The 24,948-nt window shown below is 26.4% G+C and overlaps 3 protein-coding genes across 7 annotated transcripts; 2 read left to right on the forward strand and 1 right to left on the reverse strand.

The window, feature by feature from the left end:
* Positions 1-31: 31 nt before the first annotated feature.
* LOC107450862 (prenylated Rab acceptor protein 1) lies at positions 32-5,778 on the forward strand. Of its 4 annotated transcripts, none has more exons than XM_071178438.1 (5): positions 32-164; positions 2,312-2,552; positions 3,036-3,133; positions 3,941-4,042; positions 5,238-5,778. In XM_071178438.1, the coding sequence occupies exons 2-5, from the start codon at positions 2,338-2,340 to the stop codon at positions 5,336-5,338; spliced, it is 516 nt and encodes a 171-aa protein (XP_071034539.1). In that variant the 5' UTR covers positions 32-164; positions 2,312-2,337; the 3' UTR covers positions 5,339-5,778. The 4 variants fall into 4 exon arrangements, with proteins under 4 accessions (XP_071034539.1, XP_071034536.1, XP_071034537.1 ...); XM_071178435.1 differs by having other exon boundaries at positions 5,480-5,778; XM_071178436.1 differs by having other exon boundaries at positions 57-156; positions 5,480-5,778.
* Positions 5,779-11,236: 5,458 nt separating this feature from the next.
* LOC107450865 (ras-related protein Rab-31) lies at positions 11,237-19,812 on the reverse strand. 2 transcript variants are annotated; one of them, XM_016066785.3, is made up of 7 exons: positions 19,722-19,812; positions 19,095-19,156; positions 18,181-18,277; positions 16,771-16,840; positions 15,120-15,213; positions 14,175-14,330; positions 11,237-12,255 (listed from the first exon to the last, which is right to left on the reverse strand). In XM_016066785.3, the coding sequence occupies exons 2-7, from the start codon at positions 19,135-19,137 to the stop codon at positions 12,080-12,082; spliced, it is 636 nt and encodes a 211-aa protein (XP_015922271.1). In that variant the 5' UTR covers positions 19,138-19,156; positions 19,722-19,812; the 3' UTR covers positions 11,237-12,079. The 2 variants fall into 2 exon arrangements, with proteins under 2 accessions (XP_015922271.1, XP_015922273.1); XM_016066787.3 differs by lacking the exon at positions 19,722-19,812 and adding an exon at positions 19,591-19,653.
* Positions 19,813-20,004: 192 nt separating this feature from the next.
* Positions 20,005-21,981, forward strand: LOC107450866 (RNA transcription, translation and transport factor protein). Its single transcript, XM_016066788.3, has 2 exons — positions 20,005-20,458; positions 21,447-21,981. The coding sequence occupies exons 1-2, from the start codon at positions 20,117-20,119 to the stop codon at positions 21,840-21,842; spliced, it is 738 nt and encodes a 245-aa protein (XP_015922274.1). The 5' UTR covers positions 20,005-20,116; the 3' UTR covers positions 21,843-21,981.
* The last annotated feature ends 2,967 nt before the right edge of the window (positions 21,982-24,948 follow it).

Raw genomic sequence — 24,948 nt, forward strand, 5'->3', positions numbered from 1 at the left:
ACGAACTTAAGAATTAATTTAATAAATAATTAATTAATTTGTAACCGTAACATGACCAGAGTTTGATTATTTATTTACTTTTCTAACGAACCGTACGTCGAATTGTTGGATTATACGTTCTCATGAAATGATTGATATAGATCCTACATTCTACTAGTACTCTCGTCTGATATTATAGTTTAAATTTTTATCTAAGCCCTTATTTAATAATTTGCATGGGGAAATTGCATTAATATTTGTTGACAACTTAACATGTCTACTAATATGTATAAAACCATAAAATTGTACAAAATTATTTTTTATCTTTTCGCAACGTAATTTGATAAATGCGGTATATTTTTTTATTATAATTTTGACAATGAGCAGCTATACATATTTTATATTAAAAAAAAAAGAAAATATCTAACTATATTTGGCGGTCCCTATATTTGATTCCAACTTAGGCTTGATTTCTTTTTGCATCTTTTTGACTTCTGTGCAGAGCAAACATAATATTTGATAGTTTCTCCCTCCAGTATTGCAAAACATATTCTGTTTATTTTGTAAATATTTTTATTTTATTCATATTTATGCATTTAATATAAATAAATTATGCATATGAATTAAATTACATTGGGGAGAGTGGGATAAGCAGTGTTGTGATATTTATTCCCTGATTGGGTCGAAATTAGTTCTGTTTTCTTGCATACAAATTCTAAATGACGCCTTATTAGTCAGAAAGACTTTGTCTGTGAAAATGAGTTTGTTCTACTATGTAACTGCTCTCGTATTTTTTATTTTTAAGAAAACTTTATATATTAGTCATTACTGTTAGAAAAATTATTATTACTTCTTGTATGTTACTGAAAATTCATACCTTAACAACCAATAAGAATTTAGTGCACAAATAGCACTGTTCTGTTACTTTTCAATTACCTCTGCTCCCGGGGTAAGACCAGGTACTTCCCGGTTTTGCTCCTACCCACTTGATATGAGTCTATGATGAGCTGACAAGGACTGTACTGCAGTGGAGGAAGAAAATCGCTATATCTAAGGCTGAAAAAATCTGTTACGGATCCCATAAGCAAAGTTTGTTGTAGGACTTTTTCTCAAAGCACACGAATACTTATTTTTAGAATTTTAAAATATCTGAATTTTTATATAGATGCATAAAAGTTCTCTGAAATTTTTTAACTGAAATACTAATTAATGAACACTATAACCCCGGGATAATTGCATACCTGCCAAGTATCCTGTTTTTTAACAAAGACTCTTGTATACGTCTGTATATTCTCAAATTTCTCCATCTTCGTTGAAGAAATTTCAAAGAAGTAAAAAAACTGGTGTTAAAATATCTGTTGAGGGCAACAATACTTCTCTTATTCCTCAACAGATAATGCTATCGCCAGTACTGCAGTATGTAAATATCTTTAAATTAAGAATTATGTACATATTTTTTACTTCGCTAAATGTAAGTGCTTATATTATTCGTAATTTTGCATTTCTCTTTTTGTTGAATCAAAACTTAACTCATAGCCTAAAAAATTTTGCTAGTAAAATCTTCGTTATTTTATTTCTCTTATGTTTGCAGATATGCAACTGTCCCTTTTTCCTCCACTAGTTCATCATTAATTACAACATATGTAAATCATGTTTATATTTTTCTTAAATTGTCATATTAAATAGAAATGTCTACTACTTTTTCACTGAAGTTCTAGTATTTTTAAATTGCTAAATGCACTGGTGGCCCTAGGAAACTAAGACAACTAGAACTAAATGAACAATTTAGCACCAGCAGGGATTCGATTCTTAGCTACCCAGTTTTACCCTACTTGTGGTATTTTAAGATGAACCCCAAACCAACATTAGATGTCATACATGTCTGCAGGGTTTGATTAAAGTGACATATTGCAAGTGATAAAGTGACCTGATAAAGAAGAGGACCTAGACTAGTTGATGATGTTGAAAATGACTTCCTTACTCTATGTGTTAAAAAATCAGAGGACTATTGTGTCAAAAAGAGATGCCTCAAGAGTTCTTATGAAGAAATCTGTGGCCCACACTGGGCTGTCAAGCCGGCCACAGCACCTATTACTACAATTAATTACAAATCTGTTTATACTTTTGGCTCTTTTTTTTCTTTATGATCCTCTAAAACGAATATGCACCAATTCTTCTACTGTGTTTTAAATTTAGTATTCAATCAGCGAACATCATATTTTTTTACTATTATTATTTAATTTTACAATTATTACTTTATTAGGTAGTGAAAGTTTTAATATTATGATTAAAAGATGCTAATAATGCTTTTATTTTATGTATATCATTTCAGATTTGGTACTTTATCTAGAAGGAAACATGAGTGTAGTTCCTATTAATCTCAGTAGCCCTGCTGCAAAAGAATGGTTGTTAACAAGGAAAGACAGAATACGACCATGGAGTCAATTTTTGGACTTCAAAATGTTCCATATTCCCAACTCTTTTCCTAGATGTACTAGCAGAGTTGTTAAGAACGTTGAATATTTCCAGAGCAATTATATTATCATTTTTATTGGACTAATTGTCTATTGCATGTAAGTTATTATCAAGTATGTAATTCTAATAACAAAAATAATTTTATTTGCTATAAGAAATATCATATTCAATACTATTTGTAAATGAAAATCGTTCATACAAGATCCCATTTATTCTTAAAATGTTATTCTTAACCATAAGCATTTTAAGACATTTTTAAAAATATTATATTTTTTAACAAAACAAAGCAAATAAGTTTTTGAATTTTCAGGGTTTGTAGCTATTGTTCAATACTACTTGTTTTAATTTGTCCCTGTTAGAAATCAGTACAGGTATTGTTGAAAATAAAATAAAATTTATGTTTGAACATTCTGTTACAAAAATAATTTTGTTCTTTTTCAACTCTATTTTGCTATGTTAATGTCGATAAAATAGACTTAAATTGTGTGATTATTGGTTCTTTTTTTTTAAAACCAAAATGTTTGTATTAATAACTTTTTATTCTATGAACACAGTAATTGAGTAAATGTTTTTGCTTTCAGCTTAACATCCCCCTTACTGTTAATAGCTATTGCCGCATTCCTTGGATCTTGCTACATTATCAAGTTGAAAAATGATTCAAGAGAAATTGTTTTATTTGGTAACATTTATTTATAATACTAATGATATTTTACTAGATTAACAATATAATTTCTCTATTAATGTAACTCTTGAAAATATGTTTTATTTATTTGTTGATACTTTGATGAATTTTTGTTGATAAATTCCAGTTTATAAAATATTTTAAAACTAATTTCTAACTTGTAAAAAATAAAATTTATTTAAAAAAAAGCTACTTTTTTACTTTTTAATACATGTACAAAGAAAAAGTGTTTAAACAATTTTTTTCTATTGTTTATACAAAACTATTTTGTAAAAATTTTTAATGGTTTTATTTGGTGACATCTATCTTATTTAAGTGTTTTAATCTCTTTTTTTTTGTCATTTAAATGTATTAAAAAATACTTGTTAAGGTTATTAACTGATAGTTGAATGTTGCAAAAAAAGTTAAATTATTAATAATCAAAATATTAATAATAAAATAAATTGCTAATAAAAATAAAAAGACATTTGTATCCTTATGAATGTGTACACAAGATTACTAAACCAGAAGTTGCATAGAAAATAAAAGCATTACATTCGAGAAACTTATGCCCCGAGAGATGGGATTTTTAGGTAACCAAGTGCTTGTACCTTTGTAGGCTCTGTAACCACTTTATCATGTCTAATCTGACATCTTAATATAATAAGATCTTAAAATGGATAGTTTGAACTTGTTACCACAAATTTCTCTTGCAATGAAAGTCACTTTTATGTTTTAGTTATGTACAGTTAAAAGTGTTTTCTTATTCTGGCTACCTAAAAGCATATATTTTTCTAGAACATAATACTCATCTTGATCTTGCAGGGCAAAAGATGACACTTGCTCATCAGTATGCTTTAGTATCACTCATATCCTTCCCATTGTTTTACCTTGCTGGTGCTGGTCAAGTAGTCTTCTGGATTTTAGGTATTGTATAGTTAAATGATTTGCTGTTTTCTTAAATAAATGTCTGTTTTTTATTTTTAAATGTTTAATTTAATCTCTCAAAATTTTGATATTTAATCTTAAGTTATAGAAACGCAATCAATAAGTCATCAAAGCCTAGTAATTTAACCCTCTTGTGAGACCTGAGAATACTTTTACAAACTTAATAAAGAAGGCAGTGATCTAAAAGTATGCCAAATGTGGCACAATTATAAAAACTTAATGTTTATTTTTTTTAAAAAATTAATGTGTGTCATAATTGTTATGTAAATAAATTAACGGGAACGGCAAATTTTGAAGGCGCTAACTTCTTTGGACATGTAAGAATGAACAGAGGTGCAAATGCAATGTAAAAGACTAACAACAGTTGATTCTTTTTTTTTAAATTGCATTTTTTTAAAAATGCACAAAAAATTAATTTAACCAGGTTACAACTGGTAATTAGATTTAAAATCCATGCAAATGTATTTATATATAAGGGAAAAAAAATTCTGTAAGTAATTATATTAGGAAAGATGCTGTTGTAACAGATAAATAGGAATTCCTTTTTATATATATATATATATATAAGTGTCTTACTTAAGTGGGGCATATTTAATTGTATTTTATTTAATGATAATTCAGAAATATTACTGCTTACTTCATATTCAATTCCTGCAATCTTCTCACTTTAAATAAAAGAAAACAGAAAATTCTTTTGTGTGATAGACTAACATCTGAATAAATGTTTTGATAAATATTACAACTTAACTATATTTGTTGCTCGTCCAATAAAATTTGCTGTTCAATAAGAATTTCCTTGTGGAAATGTGATGACCACCAAACCAAGTATCTGATAGATATTTTTTATAAAAATCGAAGTACAAAAAAAAAATATTGACTGAGATTAAAATATAATGGAATATAGATCCAGAGATGGGATTTACGTCTAGTGTTGCCCTTCATTTGGGCATGAGAATAAAAGTGAAAATACTATATTAAGTGTTACATATTAAGTGGGCTGAAAGTTTATTTTAAGCTTTTATAAATAGAGTTTTAAAATATTAACTTAAACTTATATATAAAATATAATTAATGGATATGAAAGTCTATCTTATATCTTAATATAATATTCATTGTTTTAAATTGTAAACTAAAACAATTAACTTAGTCTTAGAAAATAAAATATATTTTTCAGGAGCTTCCTTTTTCGTTATCATGCTTCATGCAACATTATATTCAATAGAACAAAGTCCTAAAGATGAGGATACCTTTGATCTTCAAATGGCTCCTGTATAAATTAATTGCTATGATTATTAATTTATTGATATCAACTCTCTTTGACTTTATTTATTTTCCACTGTACACATAGTCATTTAGTGAAATTTGTAAATGTGCTGAATATTTATTAAAATTAAAGTGACGAGAAAATTGTTTTAGGAGCTTCCTTCTTTTTTATAATGCTGCATGCTACTACATACCAGCTTCCAACAGATATCAAAGAAGGAGAAGAAGAATTAAAATCTGTTATGGAAATTGTGTAATGAAACAAACCGAAAACTGATCAATTTTTTTTTATATGGCATTTATTTGTTTGGTATTTTATTGGTATTATTTATAAAGATTGCTATTTATTGTGTGTTAGTGCTGGCACTATTTTTGCTTGTTATACAAAGTACAGATGAAAATTGATTGTTGGATTGAAAATAAAGATTATTTAGTTTTGTGGTTTTCTGAAAGTTTGGTTAACAATCACTTATAAAATATTATAGTAGATCCTTTTTGAAAACTCCAAGCATTGCATCTTAAATAAATATCTAATAATAAAAAAATAGGAAATCACAATTTAAGAAATATATAACTCTAATATAAATAGTGCCGAGATAAAATTGATGGGTGCAAAAACTTTTTCTTAGTGATAATTTACAGGGTGGCTATGAAATAATGTTACAAATATCAAATCATTTTGTTGTATAGATATTAAATAGAAAATGATAAATATGATGAACACTATAAATGGAGGTTTACCTTAAAAAATTTTATTCAAATCGACCACCATCTTTATCGATTACTAAAGAGAAACTCTTATGCCATTGTCTGATGGCAGCTCAAATCATTTTAAGCGGTAATTTGTCCCATTCCCACAATAAAGAAGATCCAAGGAAATCCAACTTTCTGTGCTGCTTAGCATTAACTTTAGACTAGAATACACTCAAACACAATAGTCTAGGATTCATATCTGGTGAAGATGGGGCCAATCTTCTTGCTTAATAAATTACGGATAATTGACATGCAGCCAAACATGGTTTTGGCTCGGTGTGACGGTACAGAATCTTGTTGAAATATCCAATCCTTTTTGTGATACCATCTGTTAGCATGTAACAATAAATATGTAGCCAATAGTTCCTTTTTGTAATATTCAGCATTAATTTTTACCCCTTTATTGATAAATTTCAGAAAATTTTCCATTATTTGACACTGCAGCCCAAACCATTACCGAATTCTTACTCTTTCAGCTACGTTATCAAAGGTTGCTGAATATACATTATTTTTAGCATTATAACTTTGTTCTGTGCAAAATATTTTCTCATCAGGAAAGATTGTTTTGTCAAAATTTTTGTTACCTTTCTGGTTCAGCAATTTCTTGCATCTTTGACACCTTTTTAATTTTTGTGCAGTTGTCAAACTTCGAACTTTTCTTTGGCGATAAGGGCAAAATCCCAGGTCTTCATTTAATGTAACTTGCATAGTTCGACTCATGTTCTCTTCTGTTAAACTTAAGAATATTTAGTTGCTTAAAGATTCTACCTGCAAAAAATTCACGATCCAAAAGCTGTTTAAATATCAACCTTTTCGATTTCATCTTTAAATTTATTCTAAATGCAAAGCAAAAGTCATCTACCCATATAAAAAGTGCCAATCACCGGAATAGTGAAAGAGAAATTGTTTTGCAATTTTTCAAACAAACAAAAATAATTTTGATAAGCAAAAGATGTCTTTAGTTCTGAAATAAAATATTTGTTTGCCTTTTATTACTATTTTGCAAAATTACATTGCCATTTAGATATATTTTTTACTCAAAGATTCTCCTAACCTAAAAGAAAAGGCTAATTACATATGTTCTAGTTTTTTAAAAAATTGAAAAACTCTATTAATAATTTCAAGTCATGCAGTCGAAAACTGTAATTTATTTTACCAGTCATTACACATCTTCCTAACTGCAAGTTCTGTTTCTTACCAAATTCCAACTTCATACTTGGTTTTAATTGTAAATCATTTTTTGTTTATTTTGTAATGTACTAATGTAAATGTCCTATTATTTGAAAAGTTACAAAAGAATATACTCAGTTGCTAGTTTAAAAAAAGACCATTATCCTTATATAAAGAGCTTACTTACAACAATTCAATGTTAAATTCCCCAAGTAAAAATATCAGCATTGCTAACATACTATAATTCTCTTTCCCTGCATGATATTGTGTTTGAAATCGGACGTAAAAACTTTTTTTAATTGTAAAATGGGAGGACTGTATTATAATCAAAGTTTATGAAATTAATATATTTGACTTTTAAAATGACAGCAGGCGTTATAACGTGAAGTCGCTATATCACGAAGACACAAAACTAGGAGCTTAGTGTTTTACCTATGATTCAGAAATACTGGACTTATTTTGAGAAAAACATGCCATATATTAAAAATAATTATGAAACTGATAGAATAATTTACATTAATAAAGTTTTTTTTTTTTACTTCATAGTGCAAGCATTAATATAATGCATTAAAATTTAAAAAATACATATTAATTTTTTCAAATAGTATATTTTAATATTACACATAACTTTTATAAAATCATTCATGATTTTTCTATCACAGTGAAATTAGAACACTCTGTTTTCTCTTCAGAATCACGATTTAGTTATTAAAAACTTTCAACTAGAAATGCTAATGTTGTATAATTTGGGAAATGAATATTTAATAAATTTTTTGGGCCATTTATTTTGTCAACTTATGGACTTTTTTTTTTTTTTTTGTTTACATATCCAAGCAAGATACAATTACTTTTGTAAAATTGATTTCTAATAAAAAAAATTATTAATACTCCATTTTTTCCAAAAAATTAGTTATGAAAATCATAACAAATAAAATACTATTTGATTGCTTAAAAAAAACTGATAAAAGAATAGAAAAAATAAATACTCATTGCTAACAATGTTCTGCCAGTGAAAAAAAAAAGCCAGAGTAAAAGCAAAAATTTATCTTTCAAACAATTTGTTATTGCAATTCAGTAAAAAATGCACCATTTTTACTGTTCCAATCATGTCTATCAAAATTAATATTACATGGTTACTCTCTTTTTTGATAGAGATATCTTGTAAAACACAGATTTTATTAAATTTAAAAATATGCTCTTTTTCAAAAGTTCTAAATTATTTTTCACAAATAGTAACAAAAATTGAATGTTAGTGTCACATATTTTAGTAATGAAACATGTGCGTTTTGCTATTGAATTAAAAGTATGGGAAGTCGTAGATAATTACTTAAATCCTCTACTGCAATTCTCTTTTTCTTAACTTGCAATAAAGTATAGAGTTGGGCCAGGATAGCCTAGTTGGTAGGGCGTTGGACTCGTTTGTAAGAATGGCAGTTTATTAAATGATGACTGGTGCTCGTTAAATCTGTTAAAGTCACAAAGTCCTCCAAGTTCCCATAACAAATTAGTACCACTCGAGGTACTGATTCGGAACTTCCGTTGTCTTCTGGAAATTTTAGGCTATGGAGTTGAACATTACTAGCCGTAAACTCAAATTTGGGTCAACTGTTCATTAAGCACAAATTATATTTTAGTATAGCAACAATTTTATGAGTAAAAATATATTTTTATTTAGTTGCATATTATCTACAAACCCTTAAACTAAAACAGGTAGGTTTATCAGTATTTTAATATAAAGTTTATGTGTATAAGTGTTATTTTCTTCTAATATATATATTTTTTATGTTTGTAAGCAATTTTAAAGCATTACAGGAGAGTGACTAACATATCTTTATAGCTTTATTCACAGCGTTAAAAAAACACAGTTCAGATAAAATACAAATGGTCCCATTAATTAGTCTATAATATGCACAATATCAACTAAAATATTAATAACCTGCTTGATATGAATAGATAATAAAATGACTATATGCTGTCTTAAAATGTCATATAAGAAGCTCTTACACATGTAGCATGCAACTTGTATAATTGATACTATTCAAGAAAAATACAGGCATATATAGATAGTAACATAGAATCAAAATTCTACCCAAAAGGCACTAAACTACGATGTTTACGTGTGATTTAAAATGGATGAATTTCTTCAATTTTACTGCATAAAAACCACTAACAATTACAAATCCATCATTCTGACCTAAAATAAAAATTAATATACTATATTTAAAAAAATCAAATACAGTACAGAACCTGTTATCCAGAAATCAGTAAACCGGAACGAAATTCGATAAATTTTCCCAACATTTTTTTTTTTTTTTTTTAATTTTTTTTTCCTCATAAGATTTTAGGATTTTTCTTTCTTTTTTGAAAGATGTTTACCTTACCATCATTTTGGAAATAATCATTAGTGTATTACTTTGTTTTTTCAAGATTATTTCCAAATATTTCTTTTTTTAGTTGAGTTTAACAATAAAAAAAAACGGCTTTTTGTAGCGATTCAGAAAACCGGAAAAATCAGTTATTCGGAATAGCGATGGTCCCAGATAATCGGTTCCCTACTGTATTTCATTTTAATTCTAGGAATGCTTTAATTCCAGGTTCCAAAATTACCAAGTAATTAATATGTTTGGCAGAAAAATTAATTTCAGATGGTAAAGAAATTTTGATTCTATGCATAGATAAGCAACAACAAAGCAATAAAGTAACTAAAGGAAAACTTAATCGTAAATATTACACAAAAACAATCATATAATTTTATTTGCTTGATAAGTAAATCTATACAAATATTTAAAACTGATCCAAGATAAATAATGTTCTTTATAAAATAGCATTCAAGTTTCTGGAAATCACTTTAATCATATAATTTGAGCATTCATAAATATATATTTTTTATATTTGTATAACTAGATAAAAACAAGGTGTTAGCACCATAAGCATAGACATTTTTTTCCTCTGATAAATAAAATCTATTTAGTTAAAAAATTCATTATAAAATATTTCCCTTTTTTGTAACACATTCATACATGTATACATAAAACTACATACTTATCACAATTACAAATAAGAAGGCATAATAATTAAACATGCATGCCAAGTTCCGTTAAAAAAAAAAAAAATTTACATACAAATCGAATTGAAAATTTATTCCACGCAATTTTTTTAAATTTTTTTTTTTGTAAATGAAATCATACTTTTAGTTTTGTGGAACTTTTAAAAAGAATTTATAAAATATTTTAATTTCTCAATTGAACAAGAATATTGATTAAAAAGCAATATTTAAACTTATTATTTTTGTTTAACTCATTTTAATAGTATCACATGAAGCAATAAACCCAATAGTAGATGTAGACGGATCGACATTTTAAAAGGTAAGTTGCTTTGAAAATTATTGTGCATATAATAATTTAATTCAATAATCTTATCTCAATGAAGGAAGCTGTGTTGATCAATGAAGATTTTTTTTCAATTTTAATACTGCAAAAAATTATAATTGTCCATTGCACTCATAACTTCATATGGGAGCAATATGTATTCAATTGTTTTGAACAACTGTTCCAGACTCCAATAAATAATTAGAAATAAGGTTTTTTCCATTAAATCAAAAAGAAAAGTTATGTAAATGTGAATAAATTACCAATAACTGAATTTGTTGCCTTTTAATAGTTTTCTTGATTTAACTACTACTTATGACTAAAAAAATGAAAGCCAAGAGAAGAACGTTAAAATAAGCAAAAATTCTCAGCTTAAATACCAAAGAATCACAATCATAGCAGTAAAACCATACTTAACAGTAAATAAAATATACAGAGCTTTACAATAAATAAACTTAAGAAAAAAAACATGAAAATGACGATTAAAAATTTAAAAGCTAACAAAAAATTGCAATAGTTTAGCAAATCAAATTATAAAATTTATCCAATATGTAACGACTCTTTAATTTATTTTTCTTTATAATTAATTAATAGAAAAGTTGTGGGCAGTAAAATCTGCTGTAAGTGTTTTCTTGCTAAGTTTTTTTTTTTTTTTTTTGAAATATTAAGTATAGTTGACGCAGGAAAAAAAAAATTGTGCTTTAAAAGGGCGTAATAAATTAAGTTTTAATGAAATTTGGTAAAATTTGAACTAGAAATAAACATACATAACAGCTTAACATTTTCCTGAAGGAAATAATACTACTTTTAATTTTAAAAAAATTTCTTAAAATATGTATGTTTTTTAAGTATTTTAGTTAGAAAGCATTTTTAAAAAAACTTACCTCAGCACTTCATGGTGAAAATTTTTATTGCCATTTAAAAAAATATATTAAAATTGTTTTAAAACAATTATAATCTCTCTAGTTATTTTTGGGCTAGAAAGAGGGATTGTAGATTAACCATTTGAGGGGGAAGGTTATACGCCCCTAGTGTATACGAAGGAACTTTATCAGAAATATGTCATTTGTAAAAGACCAGAATATAACCAGGATGTTTATAATATTCTAGCAAAAAATTAACCACACAAAAAAGAGCAAACAAATGAACATTTACACTTCAGAAGAATGAGCATGTTTTTTTTTCTTAATAAGAAAAGGAACTAAAAACTGATAGATATATACATCACTGTGAACTGTAAAATTGGGGAAAAAAACAAGACATTTGAAACATCAGATTTACATTAATACCCTTACCATAAGCTAGTTAAAAAGAAAAATAGTAGTTTTGTAACATGCTAATGTCACAGCACCAAAAGTTGCTAAGCTCAGTGAATCTGTTTAAAATGTACAAGCTCCTTGATTTAAAAAAAACAGATAAAATCAATTGTAAATGTTTCCATACAAATATTAAATTGTAAGAATTAACAGCATAAGAAAGACCTCTCTTCCTCTGATACTTCTAGTGCTTTGTGCGTTTTAGAAGATACCCGAATAACTTTACCATCTTGAAACCGTTCTTTACGATAAATGGCATTGGAATTCTTTTCATATTGCTTTACCAATTCCTGAGAAATGTCCAAGAAAACAGTTTCCACTCCTAGAACATGCAAAAAATTACTTCAAAAAGAATGACTTTGTCTAAAGTACAAAATTTTGCTTAGTGAATATTTGCAGGAGTCTGTCTTTGTTTTTCTGAGATGTACCTATTTTGTGAAAATTTAGACATAATTTGTGAAAAATTAAAAATTATATTTAAAAATCCAACACAAGAATATGGATTTATCATTTCTTAAGGAATACAAAAATAAAATCTTAAGAAAAAGTATTTCGTGAAACTACCGTTTTTAATAAAATTAAATTTGTGAAACTACCGTTTTTCCTAAAGTTGAATTTGTGAAGGTACCGCTAAACGGTAGTAAATTCGGTCTGGACAGACCCCTGATTTGATACAGTTAAACTAAATCCACCGATCCCCCATTTTCTGTTTTCCCTTAAGCAGGGGATTGTCAAGGTTTTTCTGAGAGGTACCTATTTTGTGAAAACTTCAGACATAAGTTGTGAAAATTAAAAATTATATTAAAATATCAGCATAAAAACATGGATTTATCGTTTCTTACAGGATACAAAAATAAAATTTTAAGAAAAAGTATTTCGTAAAACTACCGTTTTTCCTTAAATTGAATTTGTGAAGGTATCTTTAAACGGTAGTAAATCTGGCCCATACAGACCCCTGATAAGTATCAACTTGTTCTAGCGTTCCTGCTGTATAAACGTACTCTACTAATTTTAAAAAGACCCGTTTAGTTTGTTTTTGAAACTAACGGATTTCCACGTCTATGGTTTGAAAATTTAACTGACATTTGATAAAAAATTTAAATAATTTTGATTAGCAAAGAAAAACAATAACTTTTGATGTTAAGAGCAAAAAATAAAATCATTANTACACATAATTAACTATCAACAATCTTTTGGATTACTTCACAATGCAAATAGGATTATAATCTATAATTTTTTCCTAATAATTAGTGTTAATAAAAAAAATCATATTTCTTTTTATATATTGTGGTTAAGTTACTAATTCACTATGAGTCTATATTTAGAAAAATTATTTATTCTTATTTAAGTTCAAATTTAAATAACTATTTATTGAGTCACTAGTAAAAAAAAGATAAAATTTACTCATATTTTCTCTTGAACTTTTTTGAACAATTCAATAAATAAGAGCATGAAACAAATTGTGACATATTAATTAGTAAAATAAAAATTATCTTAGGTAATTTGTAACATTAATAATTTTAAGTTCAAAAATATCATATTTTCATACATATTGTCAAAAAAGAAAAAAAAAACTTTTCCATTATTTTAGGGGTGCACAACCTTTTTCAGAGACGTGCCACTTGCACAGCAGGTAGATTAACGAGGGGCCACATGCATATTTAGACATGTTAGCGGCAAATATAATTTTTATATAAACATTAGTGTTCTAAGCACTAAATATTTTTATCAATAAAAATAACATATTTTCAGAAAATTAAATACTTTTAATTATTTGAATATATTTAAAAATAAAGAAACTGATAATTTTTTTTTTTAATTTTTTTCCCCTTCGTACAATAATTTATCAAATATATATAAATATATACACAAAAATATTAGGAGGGGATATAAATTTTAACCAAAAAGCTTACAGAATGAAATTGCAAAAAAATATGCATTTTATAGAGTAATATAAATTTGAATTAAATAAATTAATTAACGAAAAACCAAATTAAAGATATTTTTTATTGCGTTCAGAAGCTCTTGTGAGCTGCACATCAACAGTCTGTAGGCCGTAGGTTATGGACCCTTACATCATTTATTCTGACAATAATTGTAAATTATAATGGAGAATATATTGCATTAAATGTCATTTGATTTTAATGCAGTGTAAGACTAAGTATAGACCCCATGGACAGCTTAAATTATGCCTTTTAATCAGTTACACAATATTTAAAAATAAGGTATTTAGCTATTTACCTTCACTATTCAAGGCTGAAGCTTCATGATAAAGAGCACCGATTGAAATGGCATACTCTGATGCCTCCCGAAATCCTACTTGACGAATACTGTTCATGTCGCATTTATTGCCAACCACACAAAGAATTATGGAATCCTCCAATCGCATGTTCAACTCTACAATAAAAAATTAAACAAACAGTTTTTAACAATAAATATAAATTGAAACTATTCAGTTAAATGATAATTAGAATAAAAGTATTTTGCTCATACTAGGACATAAATGTATCAACTATGTCTTTTACTAATCAATATTTAATTTTCAGTTTTATGAAGATCTGAACAAACAGATCATAACACTCTAAGCTCAATGTCACGAATTTCAATAACAAAAAATTTCCAAAATCACACCAAAAAAATCTGTATTTCTCAATCATTTACAACGTTGTGAATAGCAAAAAAAAAACTTCTTACCACCTCTTGAATTCATTTAAATTATCCCGCAGTGTGTTGTACAGTGTATAAAACTATTGAAACATAAAAAAAAAGGTTTAATTTTTATATAAAAAGTATTTAATACTTCACATNAAATAATAAATAATTAAGTGCATGAATATTTGAAGCATAAAATCTGTGCTAACTTGCCAGTTCTGAATTGGTTACTAAACCATACTTAAAAATAAATTACATAATGAAATATTTTTTATTTAATAATAACTAAAAATGGATGCTAAAAAATTTAAATCATATTTGAGTTAGCTATCATTAAAATAACACAATTTTAACATATAATTAATTTTGTTATTAGTTAAATAAAAAATATTCAGTTTAACTTCAATCATAATCAATAGTTTAGGAATAATATTCATGTTTTTAATGAATCTCAGAAGCATGAATTGCCAGTTCTGAATTTTCTACAAAATTAAGCCTATTAAAAAAACAATAAAACAAAGACAATATAGTTACCTGACACCCATTCTTTCATTGATTCATAACTATCATAACAGGTCAAATCAAACATTAAAATAGCAGCATTGGCATTTCGATAATACATAGGTGCCTAAAACAAAAAATTAAAAATTAAAAACATGACAATAAAAAAACCAGTGAACTAATTTAACAACAAAACAAAATTGCAAAATAAAGTGAAATTAAAATTTTAAGAATATTTATTTAAATACATTAATTGAAAACAAGATTTTACAGTGATAAATTTGTCAAACCTGTAAACAAAGATAAGATAAAAAAAAAATCTAAAAATAGTATATTACGAAACATTTACATTGAGATATATTTCCTTCAAACTGCCAATTTATTTTTTGTAATCAAAACTATATTAAAGCAAAAGTGTTGTGCAAAAATACAAAACTTTTAAGTCTGTAAAGGTTGTACAAATTTTTAGGAGTCAGCATGCTATTGAAAGGAAAATGCAACAACTGTTTGCTTAAATGTTAAATTTTATTAAATTCTTAAGTGCCAGATATAACTTTTTATCCGCCTTAAGGACAAGGATTTGTTGACACTAAAGCAAATTTCTTTATAACCTAGTAATTAGATAAAAGTATACCAATTTATTTCGATTCAACTACTTTTTTCCATTATTTTTAAGTGTGGAAAACATTAAAAACCAGTATTCAAATGAAAATGGAGCATTTAAAAATATTAAAGTTATCTAAGTCAAATCTCTGTTTTATCATGAAAAAAATACCTGCCATATGATTCCAAAATATTTTTTATCAGTCATTTGACCCAAAATTTTATCATATGCAAAATTTATAGCTTAAAATTGGCCATTTTATTAACCTGGATTAAATGACTTCAAACTATTTTAGACCTTGGTCATTAGATTTGGACTCACAAAAAATCAAAACAGAATAAAACATCAATAAATAGATCAAAACATACACAAATAAATTATGATCTACGGCTTTAGAATGGGGAGAGTTTTGCACTTGTCTAGTTGCATTCTATGACCAAATTTAAGTCTATATGTAGAATTTAGAAACATATTTTGCTAACAAATTCTTTAATGGCAGAATATAAAGCATATCATATTTTAAGAAAATCATGAAAAGCTTTACTCTTTAGCAAGTACATGGGTCATTTTATTTCAAAAACCATGGCATGTTATCTAATAAAAAAAACTTTTAATTGCAAATGAATTTTTGAAAGAAAAAATAAAGTCTTAGAAGAAGAAGCATAACCAAAATTGTAGAATATTATGTTAATATCTCTCTTTTTGGTCTTAATAATGTGATAGCTTTCGTAACTAACACCTATATTTATAAAATACATGTCTCAGTATATATTTTTTTTAATCTGTAGAAATCCGAGAGAAAATTATATATATTTCTTCCAGATAAAGTTTTGGGAAAATAACATAAATTAACAAAAATGAAATGCAATTTACAGATTTTTTTTTTATTCATTTATCATCACATTTGATACTTTTACATTGACCTTCATTGCTTTATTATTTGAAGTTCATATTTTACAATGTACTTTCTAAATAATGAGAAAAGGGTGTAGGAAAATTCTATCAAGATATTCATATTTCATTGTTACAATTCTAGTACAAATCATGAAACATTATGAAATTTATATATATGTATATTACCATTGATCTAAACCTTTCCTGGCCAGCAGTGTCCCATATCAGAAGTTTTATTTCATTATCATCAACTTTCCTAAAAGAAATTTATTTATTAAGAAATTTTTTAATTAAACAGTAAAAGAGAAAAAAAATTATTGGAATTATTTTCCTCACTTAGAAAAAAAAGTGATTGAGTGACTATTTTTAAAACGTGCATAAAAATAAAATTAAAAAAAGATTGGTAAATAAAATACAGATCAGTAATTGGATAAATACAAATTAATTCAGCTAATTACAGCAATGTTATAAGTATTATAATTGCCGTTCATTTTTTCCAAAACTAACCTTCTTAAACTGCTACAAAATAAACAAGAAATCCCTCTGTTTAATAAATTATCCTTTTTTTAGTTGTTTCTTATTGCTGTTGTGTTTAGTTTTATAGCAAAATATAAATAAATAAAAACAAAATATTATGTTCTTGAACAAATAGTTATTACAAAATATAATGTAAATTTCAGATCAGACAAATTTTTCTAAAAACTTTCCTAAGCAAGAATAAAATTTTAGCTCCCAATAAAATTTTACCATTTATTTATTTTATTTTTCCTTTTTAGTTAACTATTCACTTGAGGAGGGGGGAAAAAAGAGTTCGAAAATATTTTTTTTGATTTGAACAAGTACAGCAATGATATCTATTAATTTCTGCTTATATCTTAACCTTTGTGAAATGTAGACAAAAAGTTTAACAAATAAAAAATCTTCAATAATCATATAATTAGTCAAAAGAATTAAGGAATGGTATTTTTTAAACTTATTAATTAACAATAAAGTCTATTTAATTCATACTTTTAAGGCAAGAGAAGCCATCAATAAAATTTGAAAAACACCAAATATTTCCCAACTTATTTTACTATTTTAAAAATATATTAAAACATCTGTATAATTTTTAACTGTATTTCATAAATTACAGTCATAATATAAAAGCTAATATAAACTCACAGACCTTCAACATAACAGTAATACAGTAGAAGGTCTATGAAATGCAATTCTCCATATAAACTGCATTAACTTAGAATCTCTGAATTTGCTGGCATTTGTTTCTAGCTTTTGATAATTTAAGTTTTTTTCTATAAATAATAAATAATTAAGTGCATATTTTTGTGTTTTTAAGTATTTTTTATTTAGCAAATATTTTAAAGCACTAATATTGATTTGTTCCATACACATAGTAGGTAAGTTTAATGATACATCAAATGATAACACAAAATTCTATAGAAAATAAAGTTTGTGTTTAAATTAGTAAAGAAGTTTTTATATCTTCTACGGAAATAGACAAATGATAGAATAAGGGGTTAATAAGTTATCTTTATTTAGTAAAGTATAATACTTAAATAGTAATTTTAACACAAAAGAAGATTTTAAAAAAAAACATACGTGGTACAAGAGAAAAAGGAAGCTCCAATAGTAGGTGAGGTGTGCTGTTCAAATATTTGACCAATATATCGATTTATAAAACTTGTCTTCCCCACTCCTGCAATGTAAAAAACAATTATAATTGCAGTAAAGATATTTCTTTATAAAGATAATTCAATGTAACAGTAGGCTGTAATCTAACAGTTATAGTAGGGAAAATTTTCATGGTAGGGACAAATTGGTTTGAAACTCATTTTTTTTTCCAACTCTTGATAATTATTTTCTGTCTATACTACAAATTAGTATCTAAATGTATATAATCATAGTTATCTTTTTTTCTTTACCAAAATGGGAGGGATTGCACTGTTTTATTGTAGAAAAATACCAAAGACATATGTAAGAAGGTGAGAATTCCAACACATATGGTCAGAACAGAATCACTCCAAATTTTCGTTCTGTGATAATTAGTATAGTAATTATAATCACCTTTAAAACAGACTAAGTAAGTAGCTAAGAATATTGATTATTTTTTTCTAGTCTTAAAGAAACAAACAGCCACCATTAACTCATAAACTTTATTTTTTAAGACATTAAAAAGTTCAAAATAAAAACAGTTAAACATAGTCCTAATTGCCAAGACTCTAACTGCCTAAAAGTTGAGTCAACTAATCAATGCATTTTTATCATATACTTCATGTTCATTTATATTTGTTGTAAACTAATTTCCCCATAAATAACTTAGTAAAAATAATCAATCATTCAAATAATATCAATCAAGTACTAAGATTAATGTATTGAAAATTATTAATACCTAAACATCACTTATAAAATGTAAATGTATTTAAGTACAAGGCAATAACGTAATACTCGGTAAGAAAAACAATAATAGCCCTAAATTAAAATTTTAAAATTAACAAAATCAAAATAAGTCTTACCTTGGGCACCAAGAATAACAACTTTTGCTTCCGGTAATAACATTTAGAACTTCAAACTTCTCCTGAAATACAAAAAAATAAAAATTCTGACACTGAAAAAAAAAATAATAATAATAATCCGAAAGTGAAAGAATGCAGAAAATTGCATGCATGATTAAATATTGTTCTGAAAGACTGATGAGAAAATATTGAAAATCTACGTTTGCTTCACTAAATGATTAGCATCAGAAAGAAAGATTAACATTGAATTTAAAGCACTTCTTTCAATTAAGCAACCAAAAAATACGACTGATAAAGTATTTTTACTTTAAAAATACTTTATCAGTCGTATGGGACTAAGATAGAGATGGAGGTAAAAAATACTTAGAAATTTAAAATCACATCCAAAAAAGATATTCACAAAAATCAAGTATTAAATACTCAAAATGAATCAGATGGTTTTTAATAAGAAAAATTTTAACTAATACAAACACTAATAAGATTTAAAAAATAATACACTTTAAATTGAAATGCAAGTTGAATAACTAATTTTCATTTCTAAGGAAATCAGAGAAAACGAGAACAGAAAAGCTTTTTCTTGCAGTTGCATTAAATATTTAAAAAATTAACAGGAAATATAGGAATTACCACTCAAATTAAACTCAATTTATCATATTTGACAAACGCACTTCTTTGTTTACAAAAAAAAGAAATTTGCAAAGTGAAAACAATTAAAACCACCGGTTGCAGTTAATTGAACTATTTGTTGACATTTAGAAGAAAAAAAATTTGTAGCTAAGCTTGAAAATGTATTACAAATAATTGAATCTTGAAAACCTTATTTATTTAAATCTCAAAATTTATATACTTGTTAAGTTTTTGAAATCATTTTCCGAATAATTCATTTTTCTAAGGATGAATTTATTGGATTGGCAACTGCATTAATTTTCGTTTTTCGCATTTTTCGCAGACAGCGAAGCAGAAGTCGAAATGTTCTTTTATTTGTTTAGAATTTTTTGATTAAAATAAAAAAACAATTAATTATGGCTTATCGCCGAAAATTAGAAGCATTAGGATACAAGCAATTCAATGAATTTAATGTATTTTCTGATGATGATTTTCGAAGTCTTGTTGTTTGGTTAGAAGATCAGGTTATACGTCAGTATCCTATAGAAGACAGATCACCTCTTCGTAACATCACGAATGCCGCATGGGAAGATGCATTCAAAGTGTATTTAGCAGATTTAGCATGCCCTTTTACCGAAAAAGAAGAAATTTGTGATTGGCTCTTAGGTTTGGCTGTAAGATTAGAATATGGGGATAATGTAGATAAATTTAAAAGCATCAACACTAAAAATTCGGATGTCAAATCTGCTAACCCACAGGTAAGGTCTATAGTTCAGACTACTTTCACGTAATAATAGTAGCAATGAAATTTATATTTGCTTAGAAACTCTGAAATATCTTTGTATTTTATGAAATGCTGATGCAATAGCAGATTTGCTAAATTAAAATGTCTTCTATTGAGAGTTTATTTGCTTAGTTTAGCATCAGAAATATAGCGCTTAAAATATTTCCGTATCGTGATCTGTTGCGCCAACTACAACTCAACTGCCATGACGCCAAATGGATTTATAACTTTCATATCTTTTTAATAAAACTTGTAAATGTTTACATGAGGATGGTGCTAGTTACACCCATGGAGTTTCTTGCTGTTTGTTTTTGTTGTTTTTTTTTTTTTTAGTTTCTCACAAACCGCTGCCGGAAAATTGGATTTTTTTCTGCTACAGATCATAATACAAAAATCTTCCAAATAAACGGATATTTCCGGATCATGATCTGTGGCAGAATAATTGGTAACTTCTGGAAGCAGCCCACAAGAAACTAAGAAAAAACATCACAGAAAGGGACTAACTCAAAAGGTAGAACCCCTGGGCAATCATANGGATTTCCTCTTTTTTACTCTCTGACTACTCTCATCCCTGTACTTGGCGATTGTAGTTGGTGTGAAAAATCACGATACAGAAATATCTCCAAAAAAAGCTATTTAATTTATGCTAAGTGTGAGAAGATTTCTTTGTCGATATCTGTGACAAAAAAGACACCAAATTTTGGGGGTTTAAGTTAGGTTTAATCAGTTTCAGGTGACAACTCTGCTATTGCAACTGCTGATTCATTGTAACACTAGATTCACTGTGTTCACAATACATGTTGTAATCTGAAAAGAAAGTAGTGTAATATGCTAAAAATCGTGTAAATTACCTCAATGAAATATAAAACTCATTGTTCTTATAATTTGGATCATTTTCAAATTCTGTACAAGTTTAATTTTTATTTGTTCTGTTTTATTAATTGTTCTCATTGTTATTTTAGATTAGTGCAAAGAATCCTTTAGATAATCTAGATTTTGAAAGTGCTGAATTCAAAGGTTTAGTGAAATCTCTCGCAAACACCCTAAACATTGCTCAGCATCCTGATCATCTAGAAACTTTAAGTGCTGTTTGTTCTGTCATTAAAAGTTCTTACTCGAAAACAGCACTTGAATCTAGACAAAGCAAAAAAAGTGGAAAATCTACCTCTGTATTGGACAGTTCATTAGAGTTTGAAAGCAGTGATCCAGTTCTTAACAAGGCTGCAAAAATATTGAGATTATGTTTTGTACATGATCTTAGAGAATTGCAAACCAAAATAAATGAAATTATTGTAAGTGTTCAGAATGTTACAGCTAATCCCAAGACTGATACTCGACTTGGTAAAGTTGGTCGTTAAATATAACTCTGTATTTTCGACTCTGACTTTTAAAGTCACGCTTGCACCATATTCCTGTTGAGTATAAAATCTGAGCTACTATCTATAGTGTTCCTTGGAGCACCTTGCAAGTATAATAATAAAAAATTTTCTAAAAAAACTTGTTTGTCATCAATCTCAGTATACATATTGTTTCATATTCGTTAAAAGTGATTACTTATTTTTGGTCTGAATTTTGTAAAAATTTAATGTACATCATTTTCAACTTCTGAACTTATTTAAAATTTTGATTTTTACTAACTTTATACAATTTTAAAGTGCATGTAAAAGATGGTTACTCTATTTTCTCCCATTTTAAAAATTTCCTTTCCCAAGATCTGATATTTTCCTCTATTTTAAATCTTAAAAAAAAAAAAAAAATTAAATAAATCTAGTCAAAACAAATTTGTAGAGGGTTTTAATTGTGTTTAAAAAAAAAAATTTTATATTTTTCCACTACAAATTGATGTACACCGAGTTCTTGTAAAAAAAAAAAAAAAAACATTTCTTACATTTTTCTTAGAAAAAAAGCATTTAAGTTTGCTTTCAACTTATTGCACCATCTACTAATTTGCCAACAAGTCATTAAGCCTGTTTCAAATTGAAAAGGAATTTACAAAACTGCCTCATTTACATTTATTTTACAATTGCAATTTATTTTAAAAAATTCTAAATGATAAAGCTTTTTAGATATCAGTATATAAATATATGTATTATATTCAAACTCTAATTTTATGTTAATTTTTCCAAATGTGAAAAAGGGTAGGGATTATTAAATATGAAATATTTTAAATTACTATTAAAATTATAGTTTTATAACACCTTGTAATCAAGCATGTCTTGAATAAATTTTTGACTTTTTCTTCCATTTTTCTAGCACTTTAATTGCACATACTTCTATATCTATGGTTAAATAAATCTGAGGCTTTTAAGTTAGTGTTTCAATAAATTTAAATTATTGTGAATGTTGATCAACTTATTTTACACATAATTTGATAAAACATGAAAATTCAAACAATGATTATTAAGATCATAAGAATTAAACGACTTTATAGCTCCAAATGGATTTATTCCACTTCCAATAACGAAGACTGAAATAAGATAAAATATTAATCCTTGTCACTTTATCCTGTAAGAATTAGACTCTTATACAGATTTTAATTTCTGAAGTATATTGGCACCATTCTCCCTACATACTCTTAATAAATTATTTTAAATTTCCTTTAAAATGTCTACTGTTTACTTAGTTATTACATTAATTTTCATCAATAAATATTTCCATAAGTTTAATTATTTTAGTTGTAGTGAAATTGTTGACACCTTTAAATATCTGTTTTGCATTTTCAAACTTCTAATGTAATGTTACTCTATGCACAAAACAGTGTATAATTTAATTTGAGCATTTACTTTTTTTTATATAGTAAACAGCATGCTTGCAACTTCAAAGCTGTAATTTATTTACTAAAAATTAAAAACTTGCAAATATTTTGATTATAAAATTAGATTTTTTAACTGGAAATTTAGTGAAAATTAACTATGATTTTATAAATAACAAATTTTACAATGAAGTTTTAGGATATTAAATAATTTTTACCATAGAATAATTACTTTTGAATTTACTTGAAAAATGAATCTAAAATATGAAATAAGATTTTGATTAATATATCTTATTGTGTGTTCTTTCACACATTAAAAAGATTCGATTTTTATTAAAATCGTTTATTTTCCCCTTCTAGTAATTTAACCCCACCCAATTTTCAAAGTCATTTAACCAATAAGTTTGGCATGCACATCACAGAAAAAATATTCTGTAAAGTAGTTAGTCGAGCATTTAAAGCAATCATCTGTATAAAATATATTTCAATAAAAACCACAATATTCTTATTTTGATTCTTAAAAAAAATGACGAAAAACTTTGATATATTAAGTTTAGTTGTTAGCTTGCAGTGCTGCCAGTCAGAATTGCACTAGCCCTTTTCTGACTGGCTGGGAGAACACTTATACCATATATCATTTACCGATATACGATCACCCTCACTGTGTCCTATTTAACTCAAAATAACCTATGAATCAAAAGCACCTCCATTGCCGCAAAACACTCCTCAGACTTAACTGTCACAAGACTACAAGATATTAGCATGTGAGAGAGCTTCTGGAACAAGGACTTGTCTTTCTTCTACTTTGTGTTTAGATGTTTATTTTTCTTTCTTTGTTCCCCACCATTGGAATAAAAATTCATAAAACAGAATTCAGCAGAGTTTATGATGGTACTTCAAAATAGATATTACTATTTGAGAAAAAGAAAGTACTAAAGCATAACTCCAATTTCCCTACGCCTATATGTACTTTCTGGTGCTTATAATTTTTTTTTCCATATTAAAATGTTGAAGCTTTATACATTAAAAAAAAAAATTTCATTTTATTTTTTTGAAAAATACTTGTTTTACATTAACCAATATTGAGCAAATAGACTACCGCTTATTTTAGAACTGCACAGCCGTCAATATTCCCAACTTCTAGCTAAAAAAATATATAAAAATACACAACTGAAAAAATTAATAATGTAGTTATTACCATGAATAAAAAAAGATTATAGCTATAAAACTCCAAAATATAATATAATGCTTTTGCTCTTTTGAATTTTTTTAACCAACAGTTAGCAAAATGATTAATTTTAAAATTAAAGAGGGTACTAGTTTATACACAGAAAAAAAAATTCTAATTTATTTACATTTATAATAACAATACTGATTTGTTTTTTGTTTTTTTTGCTTAGAAAATACTCTACTCATAACTTATGGTTCTTAACAATTTGTTCTACTTGTCTTTTAATTTTTAAAACAGATATTGTTCTTATTAAACTAAGGAAATTTTTTATTAATGACACAAAAAGTGAATTCATTGAGGCCTCAAAAAAAAAAGTTTTGCATTATTTTTGAGAGTACAATTTTTTATTTTATAACTAAATAATATTAATTTATAATTATGTCACGAAACCTATTAAATATTGCTGTTTATGGCTCCTTCATCAGTTATTTAAGGTTAAATATATGTGGACTGTTTTTAAAATTACGTGAATGATGCTTAT

This window comes from Parasteatoda tepidariorum, chromosome 3, assembly GCF_043381705.1.
Source record: "Parasteatoda tepidariorum isolate YZ-2023 chromosome 3, CAS_Ptep_4.0, whole genome shotgun sequence".
NCBI lineage: Eukaryota > Metazoa > Arthropoda > Arachnida > Araneae > Theridiidae > Parasteatoda > Parasteatoda tepidariorum.